The sequence below is a fragment of the Rhinolophus hipposideros genome, assembly GCF_964194185.1.
Source record: "Rhinolophus hipposideros genome assembly, chromosome: 3".
Lineage (NCBI taxonomy): Eukaryota > Metazoa > Chordata > Mammalia > Chiroptera > Rhinolophidae > Rhinolophus > Rhinolophus hipposideros.
Window position 1 is genome coordinate 9451479 of NC_138049.1, and position 16265 is coordinate 9467743.

Genomic DNA, 16265 nt, shown 5'->3' on the forward strand with positions numbered 1-16265 from the left:
AACAGAGTAATGGACCTGCTATTTGAAATACAACTGATGGCAGGCCTCTCTGAAGAATAAAACAAATGAGTTATTTCTAAACTGAAGAATATTTAACAACTCTTCAGATCCCTGGAGGATAAAGCACTATTTGCTTAGAACAAGGAAGAAGAAGAAAAAAAAATCAAGCCTTTGTCATGTTTACTTCTTTTTATACAGGTTTATAAACATTTTATTAACAACATATCTATGTATGCTATATTTACTGAAATTATTATTACTGTTTCTGTCAATTTATATTTTACAATTAAAAAACATGTATTATTAAGAAGGAATGTCTCTACGCTTTTAGCTTAATGATCCAAAAGTGCCCAATTCTCCTTCCCTTAAAGCTTAAGTTCGCCAAGTTAAAACCCAAGTGCAATTTTACTATAAAAGAAGACGTTTGTAAGAAGAAAGTCACATGGCCGATACAAAGAACACACCGATAATCCATTTGTATCTGTAGTGCACAGAGAACAGCCTCTGCTGGTGTCAATTCAATACCTTGGAAAAGATCCTTTAAGAAATTAAAAGAAAATTTTCAAACTGGAGGAAGAATGTATTTAAAAGTTTTTACATAAATTCTATGAGGAAAATACTTACTGAATAAAACATAATACTCTGAAAAAATTCTAGTCTAATAGGGGCCAACACAGCTATAAAAATAACTGCAGTAAAAGGGTAAATACTACATTCCACAAGAGATGAAAATAAAAGACTGAACAACAAGTACATTAAATTATATTTGGGGGGCTATCTTAGAATGAAAATTGAGATGTACTCAATGTTTATAAAAGAAAGGAGTTAAGTTTATAGCACTTTTTAGACCTTTCCACTGTTTATTTTGTTTAAATGCCGGCTTCGTATCATATCAATATGAGAAGTAGAAAAAGAAACACAAAATACACTCAAATTTTAAGTGATAATATTCCCAGGAGACAGAGTTCTTCAAACTAATTTTTATATCACATGCTATATGCTAAGATTTGTTAACAATGGTAATACGAAGGGTATGTAATACGTAAGCTAATGTATGTTAACAGCAGTATGATTAAGAGGTTTAGAAATAAATGGACATTATTTAGGAAGATTTGTTCTGAGATTAGGTCTGAGTGCATTAAGTGAAAAGTAAATGTTACTGGCCATAGGCCCAAGGCAACAGAGGACAAGTATTAATTTATCAGTCATTTGCTTTACGTGGATGATCTGAAGATGTAAGTCAGCTGGAAAACATAACTGCATTAGGTACCGAAGATCACCAAGAATTTGCTGGCGTGCAAATACAGACAAAGATCAGATCAAACAACGGTGAGAGGGCAGTTTACTGAGGGATCAAAGCATAGATCTGCATAAGGATGTTGGAAAGGCCCTGAATTCTTGTAATGGAAAGTTAACTGTGGGACGAACGTGTGCTAAAGAAAATATCACACACGTAGAGCAACATTACAAAATCTATCTCACAAGCAAAAAGTTTGAGAAATAACTACTTGAAAAGGTTCCTCCTTAGAGTCACATATAAAATGGATAAAGACTTACTAATTATACTTTAGAATCACTACACCACATTTTAAAAAATGTACAGGTAATGCCCACAATTTCCTTAGTTCCAAATTACAAAACTAGAGATTATAAATATGATGTATTGTCTTTAACCTTAAATAAAAAGAAAATATATCATTGACACCTAAAAGGAAAAAACGCAACATAAATCTACAAAAGACCCAAGAGCAAATTCAGATGTGAAAACAAATTCAGTTTCACAGTACCTTCAGTATCAAATCAGCCAATTTAGAGAGCTGAAATAGTTAATAAAAGTAACACTAAAAATATTACAGCCATACAGAATACAAATAAATCTTTCCCCCAAACTAGAATTACCTTAATTGTGTACAGCATACTGATGTAGCATTCACATAAGTAAAAATGTATTTGTATACTTCATATAGAAACTTTCTACACAAACAAAGCCTGTTGAAAGAAAAGTGGTGGACTACCATTCATTTAAACAAGCCAATTTTCATCTTCCAGATTGGGGGCTGGGGAGGTTAGGCACACCAGCTGATCTGTGGTTTGTCCCTCGTTCAGTGACTGGTGCTTCTATATACTCGCCATAAAACCTGGAAACTTTGCCTTTTTAAAAAAACATTACTGAAATGTTATTGAGTCAATCAGCATCTTATTTATCTGTGAGTTACAAAAAAACAGAAAGAAAATACCAATTAGGGCATTTCTGTTTTTCAATAGTTTCTTAAGAAAATTTATATTATGAGCAAACATAAATCCTCTTGAAAAGCAGATAAGGTAAAGATTAAGGAAGAAAGTAAGCCATTATGTGACATATATACAAAGAGAACAATTCAGGAAAATTTAAAGTACTGATGAATATATTGACTCACTTCTTAAAACAGATCAACTTAAAAAGCGCCATCCCAGAGCAGAACTCTTCAGTCAGTTTTCTGGAACTACCACACTTCATTTCCTCCCTAATTATGCTAGTTAGCTGAATGTCCACTACCCATTCCAATGCAGAGCCATGAAAAGCAGCAGAGCCTACTGAGTGACACCAAAGTTCCAATGGATATGAAAAAAGCAGTACAATGCAAACTATTGTGGTAGCTACACAGAAAATCTGTATCATACATAACAAAATTTCCAACATATATGATAGTATACATCACCAGCCAATGACAAACCTACAAAGTTAGGCTTTTCTTAAAACACTAAATATCTGGTGGAAGAAAAGTGGAATTCATTGTCCATATGCTTTCCAGGAGTCAATTTAAATTTCTAAAACCATGAGCCAATTTCCACATATTCAGCAAATGTTCCCTTTATCAATAGTGTTTACATACACATACACACACACACACACACTCACTCACTCACTCACCCACCAAAGCGGTGAATTATCTGCTAAAGAAAAAAAGCTTACAGCATAAAATACAGACTCCATCACTTTTTTCATTCTTTTAAAAACCAAATAACTAGACAATAAATACTCTACCGTGACTAAAAACATGACCACAATAAATTTCACCCACCTTCCACCACAGAAATAAAAGCTGTAAAAATTAGTTTCAAAAACATGTGCATCAAATTAAAAAAGATACTGGATCTCCTGTAGCCATCACTTACCTCCTTCTCTAAGGCTACATACAAGTTGAAAATGGGTATAGCGTGCATGCCAAATGTCATGTATAAGATTCATTACAAATGCTTATTCTCAAGTGTTCAGAAGTAATATAATAAATCTTACTCAATGTGAACATATTTAATACCGTGGTTAGCCTAAACTCCCATCTTAAATAAAATTTCTTAATAGAGATTAAGCAATAACAATAATTCTTCAAATAAAAATATTTTAACAAGAAAATATAAAATTGTGCACAGATGTATTCTTTTAGTTTATAAGGAAAACCTCATTTAAATTAGGTTGCCTATTAAAAAGGCAAATCAAGCACAGATGAACTATTTATGAGCACCAATGATACCCTACAATACAGCCACTACTCTATTCAATATGTATCTCAACCACCATACAGTATTCACTGATGGAAATACTTATAAGGTGCTTTTTCCAATTTTAAACTAAAATATTTTCTTTTGGGTGAAAAAAGATTGGATGATCTCTCATTACATAAAGTCCCAGAAGAAATTCAAACTACCACCAGATGGTTTCTCTCATTCATACCCATTGCCGAGCGGGAATTCCTTCATGTTTGACACATATAGACACCTTTCTTTGGTTTGAATCACTACCAGAAAGCATCAGGCTAAACAGAGTGCAACTGGACTACAGAAACACCTTTCTGCAACAAAACCCATCAGACAAATAAAACCTTCCAACTGGACTCAAGAGACATACCTACAAATGAACTAAATGTACCCAACACTACATAGCTCCTAAGAATGAAGCCCTAAAAAGAAATAAATCACAAATACATCTGAAATCTAGAAACTTCTCTCCTAAAGCCTTAATATAATTTAGAACAAACAAACAATAGCTTGTTTTTAAAGTCTTTAACTCATGTCTTACTGGTAAACTTGATGGTCTTTCTTGTTGTATCAAGTTCAAGTCTTCATGGTTAGGTTTTCCAGGAGCCAGAGGAGGTTGAGACCTAGTTCCATAGCCTTCCTGAGACAGGTCCTAAACAAACACAAACACAAAGTATTACTTCATAAAGATCTCAATGAGTTATAAGCTTCTACAAAAACCTAGTGAAAGCTTATTACAAACTACCGATTCATGTTACATTTCAGCAGACATATACAATATATTATAGTTCTTTTAAAAAATACTTTACCAAAAGCAAAACAAAGACAAAAAAATAGTGAATTATCAAGAGCAAAATATACATATAATTAATAATTAAACTTATTATGGAACCATACAAATCAAAGACTGTGTTTGAGCTTTGCAGGAAAAGATGAAGAAGGAGGTCACCTACAACCAAACTCCTTGTATTTTTCCCCCCAAAATGTCTTTTAAACCAAAGCAAACCAAAAGCTCATTTTATTGTTTGATTCTGATTTGGGTTGAACTGCCTTTAATATTAAGTTGAAAATGTTAAAATAATTAATCAAAACTTTATTATCAACTGACTTTTAATATGCCCTCTCAGTAACCCACAAAACAACATAATTATTAAGCTCATAGTATCCTGGGATTTCTACAAAACCAATAAACACTATGTATAGAATTCCATATGTTCACGTGGCATAGTTTCCAGAGACCCACAATAAAGAATAAAACAGCGGTGGGGAACAAAACACACCCCCAAAACCTGCTGAGGTACCCAAAACTTATTATTAACATAGCCTTTCTGGCATCGTGTTGAACACTTTTCCAGGATGTATTCTGCATGGTTTCAGTATTGTGCTGAAATAGAGTTATACAAACCAAATACCACACCACAGCAACTTACTATATACCAGATCTCTAGCTGTTTAACCAGGTACACTCAGCTACTAACCATTCTAGCGCAATTTACACCCCAAGTCACACTGCAGGACCGAATGTGAAATACTTATTATAGCATGTCTTAATTGGCACTCAAAGTTGAAGAACAGGTTTCTGATTGGAGAGGAAAAAAGAATGGAAAATATCACTTAAAAATAAAATTCTCTCCCTTTTCCTCTCAGTTTAAATAAGTGTTAGAATTAAAGAAATATGATATACAAGTTCTAGTCCTGCTAAATCCTCAAACTATTACTTTATGAACTAACGTTTATTTAAAAAATAACGTTTATTAATTGAAACCCTATAAAAAGCATCTGCTGCCCCACCCCTTTCTCACACAGTATACACTTAAAATTACGTGGCTCCTTAGGCCAAAAGCCTGGACCAATAGCTAGGACTACAAACTAACAAGCTGTACAAGCTGGATTGAACTAGCCTAGCGTTTGGTGTGACCTACCTTTGACAGGTGCTAAGTAAAGAGCACACCAACAATCCAGCATTTCCCAAGCAACCCTACAGAGAGCGAGAGCCAGAGCCAGAGAGAGAGAGAGAGAGAGAGAGAGAGAGAGAGAGAGAGAGAGAGAGAGAGAGGCAGAGAGAGGCAGAGAGAGGCAGAGACACAGAGAGAGCGCGAATGATACTAACAGTACTGTATAACGCCCAGTCAGTAGTATACTTTCGCAAGAGATTTAAATCTCCGTTGTCTAGGTTTTTATCTTAAAAGAGGTGAGGTCTCAGTGAGCACATTCAGTACTTCAAGGGGCAGCTAGTTCTTCAATCTGGTTGCCAGTAGAGGGTAACTATTAGGCTGCAGAGGACAAAAGCCAAGGCTGAAAGATTATTACCACTCTCACCGCCCCTGCCCCCCACACCGAGTTTCTCCCGGATCCCAGACTTCCACTTTTCACGCGGGCTTCCCGCTGGGTGCCCTGCAGGGTCTTTTAGATTAACAGCAAGGATTTCAAATCAAGTAGGGCACAAGGCCTCCATTCAGGGGCCGTCACCCTGTTACAAAACCCCCACAAAGGTGCAGGACGGCAGCACAATAGGCAAACAAATGAGCAGAGCCCGCCTGCTCCTCAAACACAGGCGTGTGCAAGCTCAGTGAGTACAGTTTACGGGTGGGCGGTGCTCAGGTGCTGTTTTAAGTAAACTTCAGTTAAGAAACAGGAACAGGCTCACAGGCCCTATGCTTATTATTAGCCTTTTACATTTCCTTTTATTTTCTCTTTGCAGCTAAATGACCCGGTTTTTAAAAGAGCTGAAAAAGCCCACCACAACTACAGTGAGCATACATGTCAATTTGGGTGCTGTCCCTCTAAAATAAGCAACACTGGACTAACAGACTACGAAAGCCCTCAGAAAATTTCACTATGACTTTACATTTCACTTTTTAAGGCTTTAAAGGTTCAAAATAAGTAGATTCCACCAAAGTCTCAAACACTATACTAGTCCTAACCACAGAGGCTTTCAATTATTAAATACAGCTGAAAACAAAACCAAAACAAAATTTAGTGAGAATCGCTGAAAAGGGGACTTGTTCTGCCTCAGTTTATGTTTGAATATAAGGATTAATTTAACTGAGAGAACATCCAGAAAAGGTACCAAGTTTTAACCCAAAACAATCATCATCTATAGGTATATTACTTACACTGGGACTATAAAATCTATGCTTGGCAGCTTAAATAAAGTTATAAAAGTTATACCTCATAACAAACCTGAGCTTTTCCCCTTCAGAGCTATATTTACGTTCTGGTATGTACTTATTTTCACCTCAAGAAGAGTAAAGCAGGAATAACAAATTTAATAGATAATAAGAGGGCAATGTCAGCATCAGAACTATGTTCAACATCACATTTTATAAACAAACAACTAAGCACAGCTTTACATTTCTAAATCATCACCGCCATCTTCGGTTATTTACAAGTTTAAACCAGTGAACACAAGCTTGTACACCAGTTTACACACACAAAGTATTCCTTCATTCATACGCCATATATATACAAAGCCATGACTGTTTAAAAGCATATCATACTGTGATAATACAGGTAACCTCCACTTTTCCAAAGTTCACTTTACGCCACTTCACTTTTACAAAAGACCAACATTTGTACCTGTTTTCGCCAACTAAAAGAAATCTGAAGAGGTCTTTCACTGTTGCCAAAAACAGTGAAAATAACGTTGAGCGTTTGTTGTGCAGCGAGGCATTACACAGGCAGCACGCACCCCGCACCCCGAGCAAGGAGAGTGGCCCCACCAAGTTCCTGCCCCTCGAGCAGTACTCAGCATCTCAGCATCATCCCCCAGAGCTTGCATGGCGCCTGTGAGCACCTGTGCTTTATCTTTAGCAAGACGTGTCTTAAGGGGATCACTTCTTCGCTTTACACTATTTCGGCTTAGGAGAGGTTCCCTGGGAAAACTCTGCTTTTGGACAGCGGGGGAAACCGGTACCGCACTGCAGAAGAAACACACAGGGCAATGTGGTTTACCCCTTCAAGGTTTTTTATCAGTGTTCATTTTCTTCATCTCACCCACAAACTTTTAACCATTGATGGATTCTGGTTATAACCTTCTTTACGTTATGAGTCAAAGGTAAAAAGGGAGACGGACACACAAACAACAAAAGTGTGAAAAGAGCTTGGGGAAGGGTGCGTACACGTTTGTTTCAGAAGTTTTCACTTGGGTGTTTCTTTTAACAAATGTCAGTCAGGACCACTCCCTTTGCTGGGTAAAACCTCTGACAGTGTGAAGCATGACCGCAAGGGAAACCCTAGTGTCCCTCGTACATTGCAAGGAAGGATAATAAGATCAAAACTGTCGCATGGATCTAAGTGTGAAGGCCAAGGTCATGAGTGCTTCTGTTTTCATTTATAATGAAATGTATTCAGTACTAATGGCATACGAGACTTGGAAGAAAATATAGAATCAAATGTCAAGGACTCTTAAAAAATTAAAAAGGGAAAATATTGCATGGCATGAGTTCGAAAGATACAATGAGACAAAGGACGAAAAGGAAGATTGCCGTGTCCTTCCCAGAACCCCCTCCACAAATGTTAACTGCTGACAACTGTCTGATGTATTACCTAGTATAGACACGAATTTAAATCCTCTTTCCTTTAAACACAACTGGGACATTTTGCTGTACGTGGCATATTTCTGGTCCCTTAACAACATATTGCAGCACTCATCCTATATCTGCATCTAAACATCTACTGTATCTTTTTTTTATGCTACGGGTATTACATCACTTGTCAGTGCTGTGACTTACTTAGTCAGTCCCCTAGCGGTGAACATTTAGGTCATCCCGCCTTCCCTGACTTCGTACTGCGCTGTGACAGACATCCTTTTGCAGACATCTTCATGGGAAATGTTTTGGTAACATAAAACCTCCACATTTCTGCCATTTCTGCCAAACGGCTGGTACATTTCAAATTTTGATAGAAATTGGTCAAATGCTCTTAAAGGAAGTGTCAGTGTACACTCACAGTCCATCATTTTGGAACAAAGTGTTACTGAAGGTTTACCTTATTATTATAATATGCCTAAGACATTATAAAAAGCAGCAAACCCAGGGCAGAGAAGTGATGGGAGGATTGGTAGACAGTAACCAAAAATCAGAAACAAACACACACAAAAAAACAAGAATTTAACAAATGGCAGTGGCACTAAGAGGTCGGGGACTAAGTCCAGAAGCTGGCGAAAACTTACTGTCTTCATATTAGGTGGATGCAAAAGGTTAAAATTGCAAAAACCACAGTTACTTTTGCACCAACCTAACAGTCCTGAAGAGAGCTTCGCATCTGAAACAAAAAGCTCCAGACAGCCACCCGGGCTTCTGGAGCAGGAACACGTGATGATTCTTGTTATTTAAGAAAGGTTTTTCCAGTAATTAAACGAAGTACAGATGTGCCAGAAAAAGGAAGATGGCTCCTTTTACTGCTGCAACAATCCAGAGTGAGGTGACGGGGATCTGAGTAGCCTTAGAACAACAGCCGGCAACATCGAGGTCAGAATCATTTTCTTGCTCCTTTTCTCTCCCTACTTTCGATAAAGTCCTGTCATCAATTCCAACCACTAACAGGGAGCAGAAATGTTCCTGCCAAACAAGGTATGTGGCAGAGCAGGAGGATGGTATCTCGTCCACAAAGGACACGCCTGATAGCTGCACAGCGTTGCCACGGTCACGGGAAATCATCACTCTGCTCAAGAAACTTAGCGTGCTACTGCCCACTCCGTGTTCAGTTTGTAGTTAAATACATTTAAAATATCCTTTCCAAAGGAACGCAATATAAAACTATAATAACCACTTCAAGAATGGCACAGTCACCCCCCTGCCTCCTCAGAACGCCCCAGTGGGAATGTTATTAACAAGGACAGGAGCAGGCAGGGCTCGGTGGCAGGTACTGTGCACAGTCCCTCCACACAACAGTGCTGGGACAGACTAGAACCATAGACTAGAACAGTGCTAGAACCATCCTGTTTTTCACCCTGAGGAAACAAAACCTCCAGTAACTCAACTCGCATGGCTAGTGTGTGAGCCCATGCTGGTATCTCAGCATGATGAACCCACCTTCCTTTCTATCCTAACTGTACGTCAGAAACAACTGGAATTGTCATACTACTTCTAAATGATAAGGATTTAATGTAATTTTAGCTTGTTAAAGGAATTATCCTAGGCTTCCATATACCTTCTTAAATTCCCCTTTCAAAAATTAAGTATTTTATACGTGGGATACTTCCGAAATATTCAATTATAATATCATGAATCACAAATATTAAAATAAAAAATTCCCACAAAATCGAACAGAAGGCCACTCTCCTTATCACTCTTTATCAAATCTTTATTTAAAGTGCACAGGCTGATAGAAAGCCAGGTCTGCCAGCCTTCGCCGATTACGTTTGTTTACGGCTAGTCCGCTGGTTCCTCCTCTGCCTGCCCCTTAAAAGCTGGGTCCGACCCTCAGATCTCCAAAGACTCCACACTGACCCCAGATGCTGACGATTCCCAAATCTCTACTTCTAAAAAGTGGACGCTTTACCAAACCCAGTCCATCCCCGCCCCCTTCCCGTGCCAGCCACTTTTCTTGGGCACTTTCCACCACAGCCTCTTGCCCACGGTACTCCAGAGCTTGGGCTGGTACAGAGGAGCTCACCCAACTTCCTCCCGCAGCCACGCCAGCTCCACCTTGTTCTCCCCTGGGGGCGATGCAAGTCCTCACCTTCACCCCTCAGCTTCCCGCGGGCCCCACTGGACACAAGTCTGCATGTGCAGGCCTCTCGGTCTCAGTTGTGGTCCCAAGTGGATGTCCTTCCTTCTGCGTTTGAAAAGCATTTGGCTGTCCTCAAACTCCTGCTAGAAATGAACTCTGCCATCCCACAAAACAACCACCTCACACCGATGATGATCGACTCCTCTTAAAGAATTTACAACGCTGCATTTTAATTGTTCGTGTATCTTCTGAACTAGATTCTCACTTCCTCTTGGGATCCTGGTGCCACACACCAACAGGTACTAAGTAAGAGCCTGGTGAATGACTGACGCAATGGCTTCTAGGAGCTCACACTTAGAATCAGACACAGCAACACAAAAATAAATGTATGAGGGCAAACATAAAACTGAACAAAACTTAGGCCCGTGTCCAAGAATATTTATCATGTTAACAGCTACACTGCCTGGTAGCAATGTGCTACAAAACACAGTTTGTTGTTTGTTACTGGCAGTCTTAAGGCAAAAAGATGACTGCAAAGGAATGCAGTAAAAAAAATAAACTGGAAAAGAAGACGGAGGGAAAAGGCTGCAAGCATCAGTGGTGCCATCAAAAAAAGGGGGAAAATCCAGACATTCTCCTGCTCCTCATGAACACTCCAGAGATGAAATATTCCTGTCACAACTAATTGATAAGAAGCTTGATAAAGCCTGTATATCTAACTACCAATTTATAGGAAATGAAAAGGACCGAGGGACACATTAAACCAAAGCTAATCAATCAGCAAATCCCAAATTGTGGGGATCTCTACTAGACAAGTGACCTAGTTTCTTCAACAGATAAGTGAAATAGAAAAAACGAAAGGAGAGAGGGACAGACGGAGACAGAGGAAAATCCTAGAAACGAAAAGGTATAAAAAAATTAATTGTAAGACGGGCTTTTTCTGGATCTTGATTCAAACTACCCCGTAATGTGAGTTAAACAAAAACATTTCTTCCACTTGAGACTACCAGAAATTTGAACACTGAATAACTGTATAAAAAAAATTGTATTTTAAATGGGATAACTATATCATGTTTATGTTTCTTTTTAAAGCCCTTTAGCTTTTAGAGATATACTAAAACATTTACAGATCAAACGATACAATGTCTGGATTTACTTTAAAATAGTCTTGAGGGTGGAAGGTGAGAGCAGAGATACAACAAGACTGGTCATATAACTGCTGAAAGCTGAGTGGTGGGGCCACGGGGATCCCCTCTACATGTGTTTATGCTTGAAATGTTTCATTTAAACAAAAAAAAAAGTTAATGATATGAAAGACAAACTCAGGAACCCACTGAGGCTGTGGTGACTCTATCTTTCACCTCCAAGACTACAAGAAATTCCTAATCAGTCCCCTCGCCTTCCACCTCCTCTCACGCAAGAAAATTCACTAAGCATAGAACATTTAATCTTTCACATATTCTTAACCCTCCCACATTTTATCTTTAACATGTCTGCTTACTGTTTAATAATAACAACTGTCATTTAAAAAAACGTCCCCCCAGGGCGGCTGGATGGCTCAGTTGGTTAGAGTGCAAGCTCTTAACAGGGTTGCCAGTGCGAGTGCCACAGGGGACAATGAGCCTCACCTCCACAACTACATTGAAGACAACGAGCTGCCACTGAGCTTCCAGAGGGGCGGCCGATGGCTCCGTTGGTTAGAGCACCAGCTCACAACAACAAGGTTGCCGGTTCAATTCCCACATGGGATGGTGCGCTGCCCCCTCCTCCAAGACACGCCTCTCCCCCCCCCACCTGCCCGCAACTAGATGGAAAACAGCTCCTGGACTTGGAGCTGAGCAGCGCCCTCCACAACGAGACTGAAGGACGACTTGGAACTGGTGGGCCCTGGAGAAACACACTATTCCCCACCCCTCAAAAAAGTGTCCCTCCATAATCTTAACTAACTAAACCTTGCCAGTTTCATTTTTTCCCTGGATCCCCAGGTAAAACCTGCCCTTACTGTTGACTCAGTGATCCTTTCTCAATCTCATCTCTTGATCAAGCTGTCCTGAGCACAGCTCCAGCGGCAGTCCTTCCCTACATCTAACACACTTACCCTTATCTTGGTAGTCTGCATTCCCACCAACAGGGTATGAGGGTTCCTTTTTCTGCACAGCCTCTCCAGCACTTGTTACTATTTGTCTTATTGATGAAAGCCATTCTAACTGGGGTGAGGTGATATCTCATTGTGGTTTTCATTTGCATTTCTCTGATGATTAGTGATGTTGAGCATTTTTTCACATGTCTATTGGCCATTTGTATGTCTTCTATGGAGAAATGTCTCTTCAGGTCCTCTGCCTATTTTTTAACTGGGTTAAAAATGTTTCTTTTTTTTCTGTTGTTGAGTTGTCCTTGTATATTTTGGATATTAGCCCCTTATCAGAGGAGGCATTGTTTGTAAAAATCTTCTCCCATTAGGTTGGTTGCCTCTTTATTTTGTTGATGGTTTCTTTTGCTGTTCAGAAGCTTTTAAGTTTGATATAGTCTCACTCATTTATTTTAGCTTTTATTTCCCTTGCTCTTTGGGGTCAAATTCATAAAATGCTCTTTGAACCCAAGGTCCTTAAGTTTAGTTCCTATGTTTTCTTCTATACATTTTATTGCTTCAGGTCTTATGTTCAGTTCTTTGATTGATTTTGCGTTAATTTTGGTACACGGTGACAGACAGCACGTGGCTTTCCAAATCTTCCAGCACCATTTATTAAAGAGGTTGTCTTTTCTCCATTGTATGTTTTTGGCTTCTTTGTCAAAAATTATCTGTCCATATTTATGTGGGTTTATTTCTTGGTTCTCGATTCTAGTCCATTGGTCTGTTTTTCTGCCAATACCATACTGTTTTGATTATTGTAGCCCTGTAGTACAAGCTGAAGTCAGGATGTATGACACCTCCAGTACTGTTCTTTTTTCTTAGGATTGCTTTGGTAATTTGGGGTCTTTTGTGGTTCTATAGAAATCTGATGATTTTTTGTTTTATTACTTTAAAAAATGGCATTGGGATTTTGATGGGGATTGCATTAAATCTGTATATTGCTTTGGTAATAGGGCCATTTTAACCATGTTGATTCTTCTGATCCATGAACACAGAATATCTTTCCATTTCTTTGTGTCTTCTTCAGTTTCTTTTAAAAATGTCTTATAGTTTTCAGCATATAGGTCCTTCACATCCTTGGTTAAGTTTATTCCTAGGTATTTTATTCTTTTGATTGCAATTGCAAAAGGAATTGGGTTTTTTTTTTATTTCTTTTTCTGAGATTTCATTGTTAGTATATAGGAATGCAACTGACTTTTGTACGTTGATTTTGTAGCCACCAACTTTACTGTATTCATTTATTGTTTCTAGTAGTATTTTGGTGGAGTCTTTAGGGTTTTCTATATATAGCATCATGTCATCTGCAAGGAGTGATAATTTAATATCTTCATTCCCAATTTGGATGCCTTTTATTTCTTTCTCTTGCCTGATGGCTCTGGCGAGGACTTCCAACACTATGTTGAAAAGCAGAGGTGATAGGGGACAGACATTTTCTTACTGATGAGTCTCTTAATTATTGATGGCAGATTCCTCACTATATTGTAGTTTGCCATCAACAAGAATGTCACTATGGCACGGGACTTACGAGGATTCATGAGGCTGCAGCAGCACCTACGACTGAAGCAAAGATGAACCAAGAGGACCTTTCTGGAGAGCAGAAAGGTCACCCCACCAAGAAAGCAGCTGTCACCACTGTGCTAATCAAGTTAGGATCCCAGAGGCCAACACTTTGGCATCAACACTTAAGAAAAGCTTTCTATTTTTTTTTCTGTCTGTTTTCCCAAGCACTTCTCCCTAAACTATCAGATGGCCCAGAGTGGGAAAGAAAGCCAGCCACATGGTTGCCTAAAATCACATTTCCTGAAATATCAAAGAGAAATATGGAGGTACTAAAGAGCTAGGGACTCCAGTAATTAAGATTTTTAATAGATTATTTTAATAAACTCACAAATCTAAATGAGCCACAGTAAACGTTCAGCTATGCTTTTTGTAATATACACGCACAGAAACAGAAAAAAAAATCCCAGCTCTGTAACTTATTACCTAAAGAATTACTTTCCTCATCCATAAAACCAAGATATAGGGACTTACCTCCCAAAGTTGTATTAATGATTAAAGGAGAGACTACATTTAAGCCACTGAAATATGCCTGGAACATTTAACTGTTCCATACGTATCACCTATGACTCTTGATATACTTAAAACCACACTTAAGAATGAGAATCAAAATTGTCATTCAACCTCTGGGACTTTATCTTGTGGCTGTGATGCTGATGATGGCAATGATGATGACAGCAGCAGCTAACAATTATCCAGCACTTACTGTTTGACAGCACTCTCTGAAGTGCTTTACTCACTGAATAAAGTCTTTTTGTCTAGACATCAACCCCAGGGAATAAGTACATTTTACAGATGAAGAAACTGAGGCACAGAGCTTGAATAACTTACCCAATGTCACTCAGTTGGCAAGTGGTGGAGTTGGGATGGGAACCAATATATTCTTTCTCCAGAGTCCATGCATGTAACTACTTTCCCACTCTCCCTTACATTGGACAAGAACTAATCTGAACTCTATCCCATAGCTGATAAATTTCACCCTGAGGCTGGGGTTCAGGAATCTAAATTTTTAATAAACTTCCCAGATTTGCTTGTAAAGTTTGAGAACTGTGACTAAAGATAGTGTGGTACTTTTATTAAAAGTTTGATAATTAAGATATTGCTACAAGGTAGGGTTTTAGGTACAATGCCATTACCCAGTATCTACAGTGAGAAATGTAACTGTCTCATTAATAAGGTCTAGTTCACCAGACCCTCCTGGTTGTGAAATAGGTACCTGAGTCTACCTACCCCAGTGAGGTCGGCAATGGCCCTGCTTGTCTTACTGTGGTTACAGCAACAGCTCAGAAAGCTCTGACGTGAAATGACACTGGCATCTCACACTCTGGGGGATGACTTACTGCCAAAACCCAAACCCCTGACTCCCCAGACCAGGGAGTGGACCAACCCTGGCACGCGAGCCAGAGACCTGGGCTCTGGGACTGAACCTTAAATTTAGGGCCAAATTCTTAACCTGGAGTGAAAGTGATTTGAAAACTCCCCTGAAATTAAAGCAAATTTTGTGTAATGCATATATTTTTCTGGGAAGAGGATCTTCATCTTTTACCAAATTCTCAAAGACCTTAAAACAGCTAATGGTCAAGAACTAACAGGGACAGTGATATAAAAAATGGAATTCACCAGAATTGAGAAGATAATTTCATAAAGATTTAAAAACTAGATTAGCTACAAATAACTGCATTCGATAGTATAATCTTTATCTAAATAACTGAAATAAGAATATAAATAGTAAAGAATTTCCAAATACAGGTGGTATCTGCCTGTACTACATATCTGCATTAAAAGCCCAGTTTGCCTAAGTAATTCTAGTGTAAAAAGTTCCCTAGACAAGACAGCTTGTATTACTATATGCATTCTTTCATTAAAGGAATAGCATGAGGGATAGCAACCTGTTGAAACAGAATTTATGAAACCCATATGCTGTAGAAACAGGTAGACAGTTTGTTTTTGCCAATGAGAGTGAAGTAAGGTGCCAGAAAAATCTTGCCTCAAGCCAATTCTGCCAACCCATCCCTAAAGCTGTATAGGGAATCACTTTTTAAAAGTGGTCTGACTTCCCACTTTTGCCTTTGGAGTAAAAGCTATTAACGAAAGAACCGTAGGAAAAGAAGAAAGATGGCTAGATTAAACATAGTAACAGAAAAAAAAATAACAGAAGACAACAAAAGCTCACAAGCTATAGAAGATTTTGTTGTTTTGCACTGTATCACCAAAGCTTTCAAAATGCAAGAAGCAAAAAGGATCTGTTGATTTTTTTATCATGAGCATATGACTTTAATAACTTTCAAAAAGAGGTTAAAATGATCATCTAATCTATGAAATTAATTCTCTCATTCCCCATTCCAGCCTTCATTTTCAGAGTATAGAGTATGAGGAAAAAAAGCTA

At 38.5% G+C, this 16265-nt stretch overlaps 1 protein-coding gene across 11 annotated transcripts in view; it reads right to left on the reverse strand.

The window, feature by feature from the left end:
• ARID1B (AT-rich interaction domain 1B) overlaps nucleotides 1-16265 on the reverse strand; it is a 396431-nt gene that overhangs the window by 241999 nt on the left and 138167 nt on the right. For all 11 annotated transcript variants that reach the window (XM_081035477.1, XM_081035475.1, XM_081035469.1 and 8 more), the window contains exon 4: nucleotides 4058-4168. In XM_081035477.1, the coding sequence (XP_080891603.1) occupies nucleotides 4058-4168 (111 nt within the window). The remainder of the gene's footprint in view (nucleotides 1-4057; nucleotides 4169-16265) is intronic.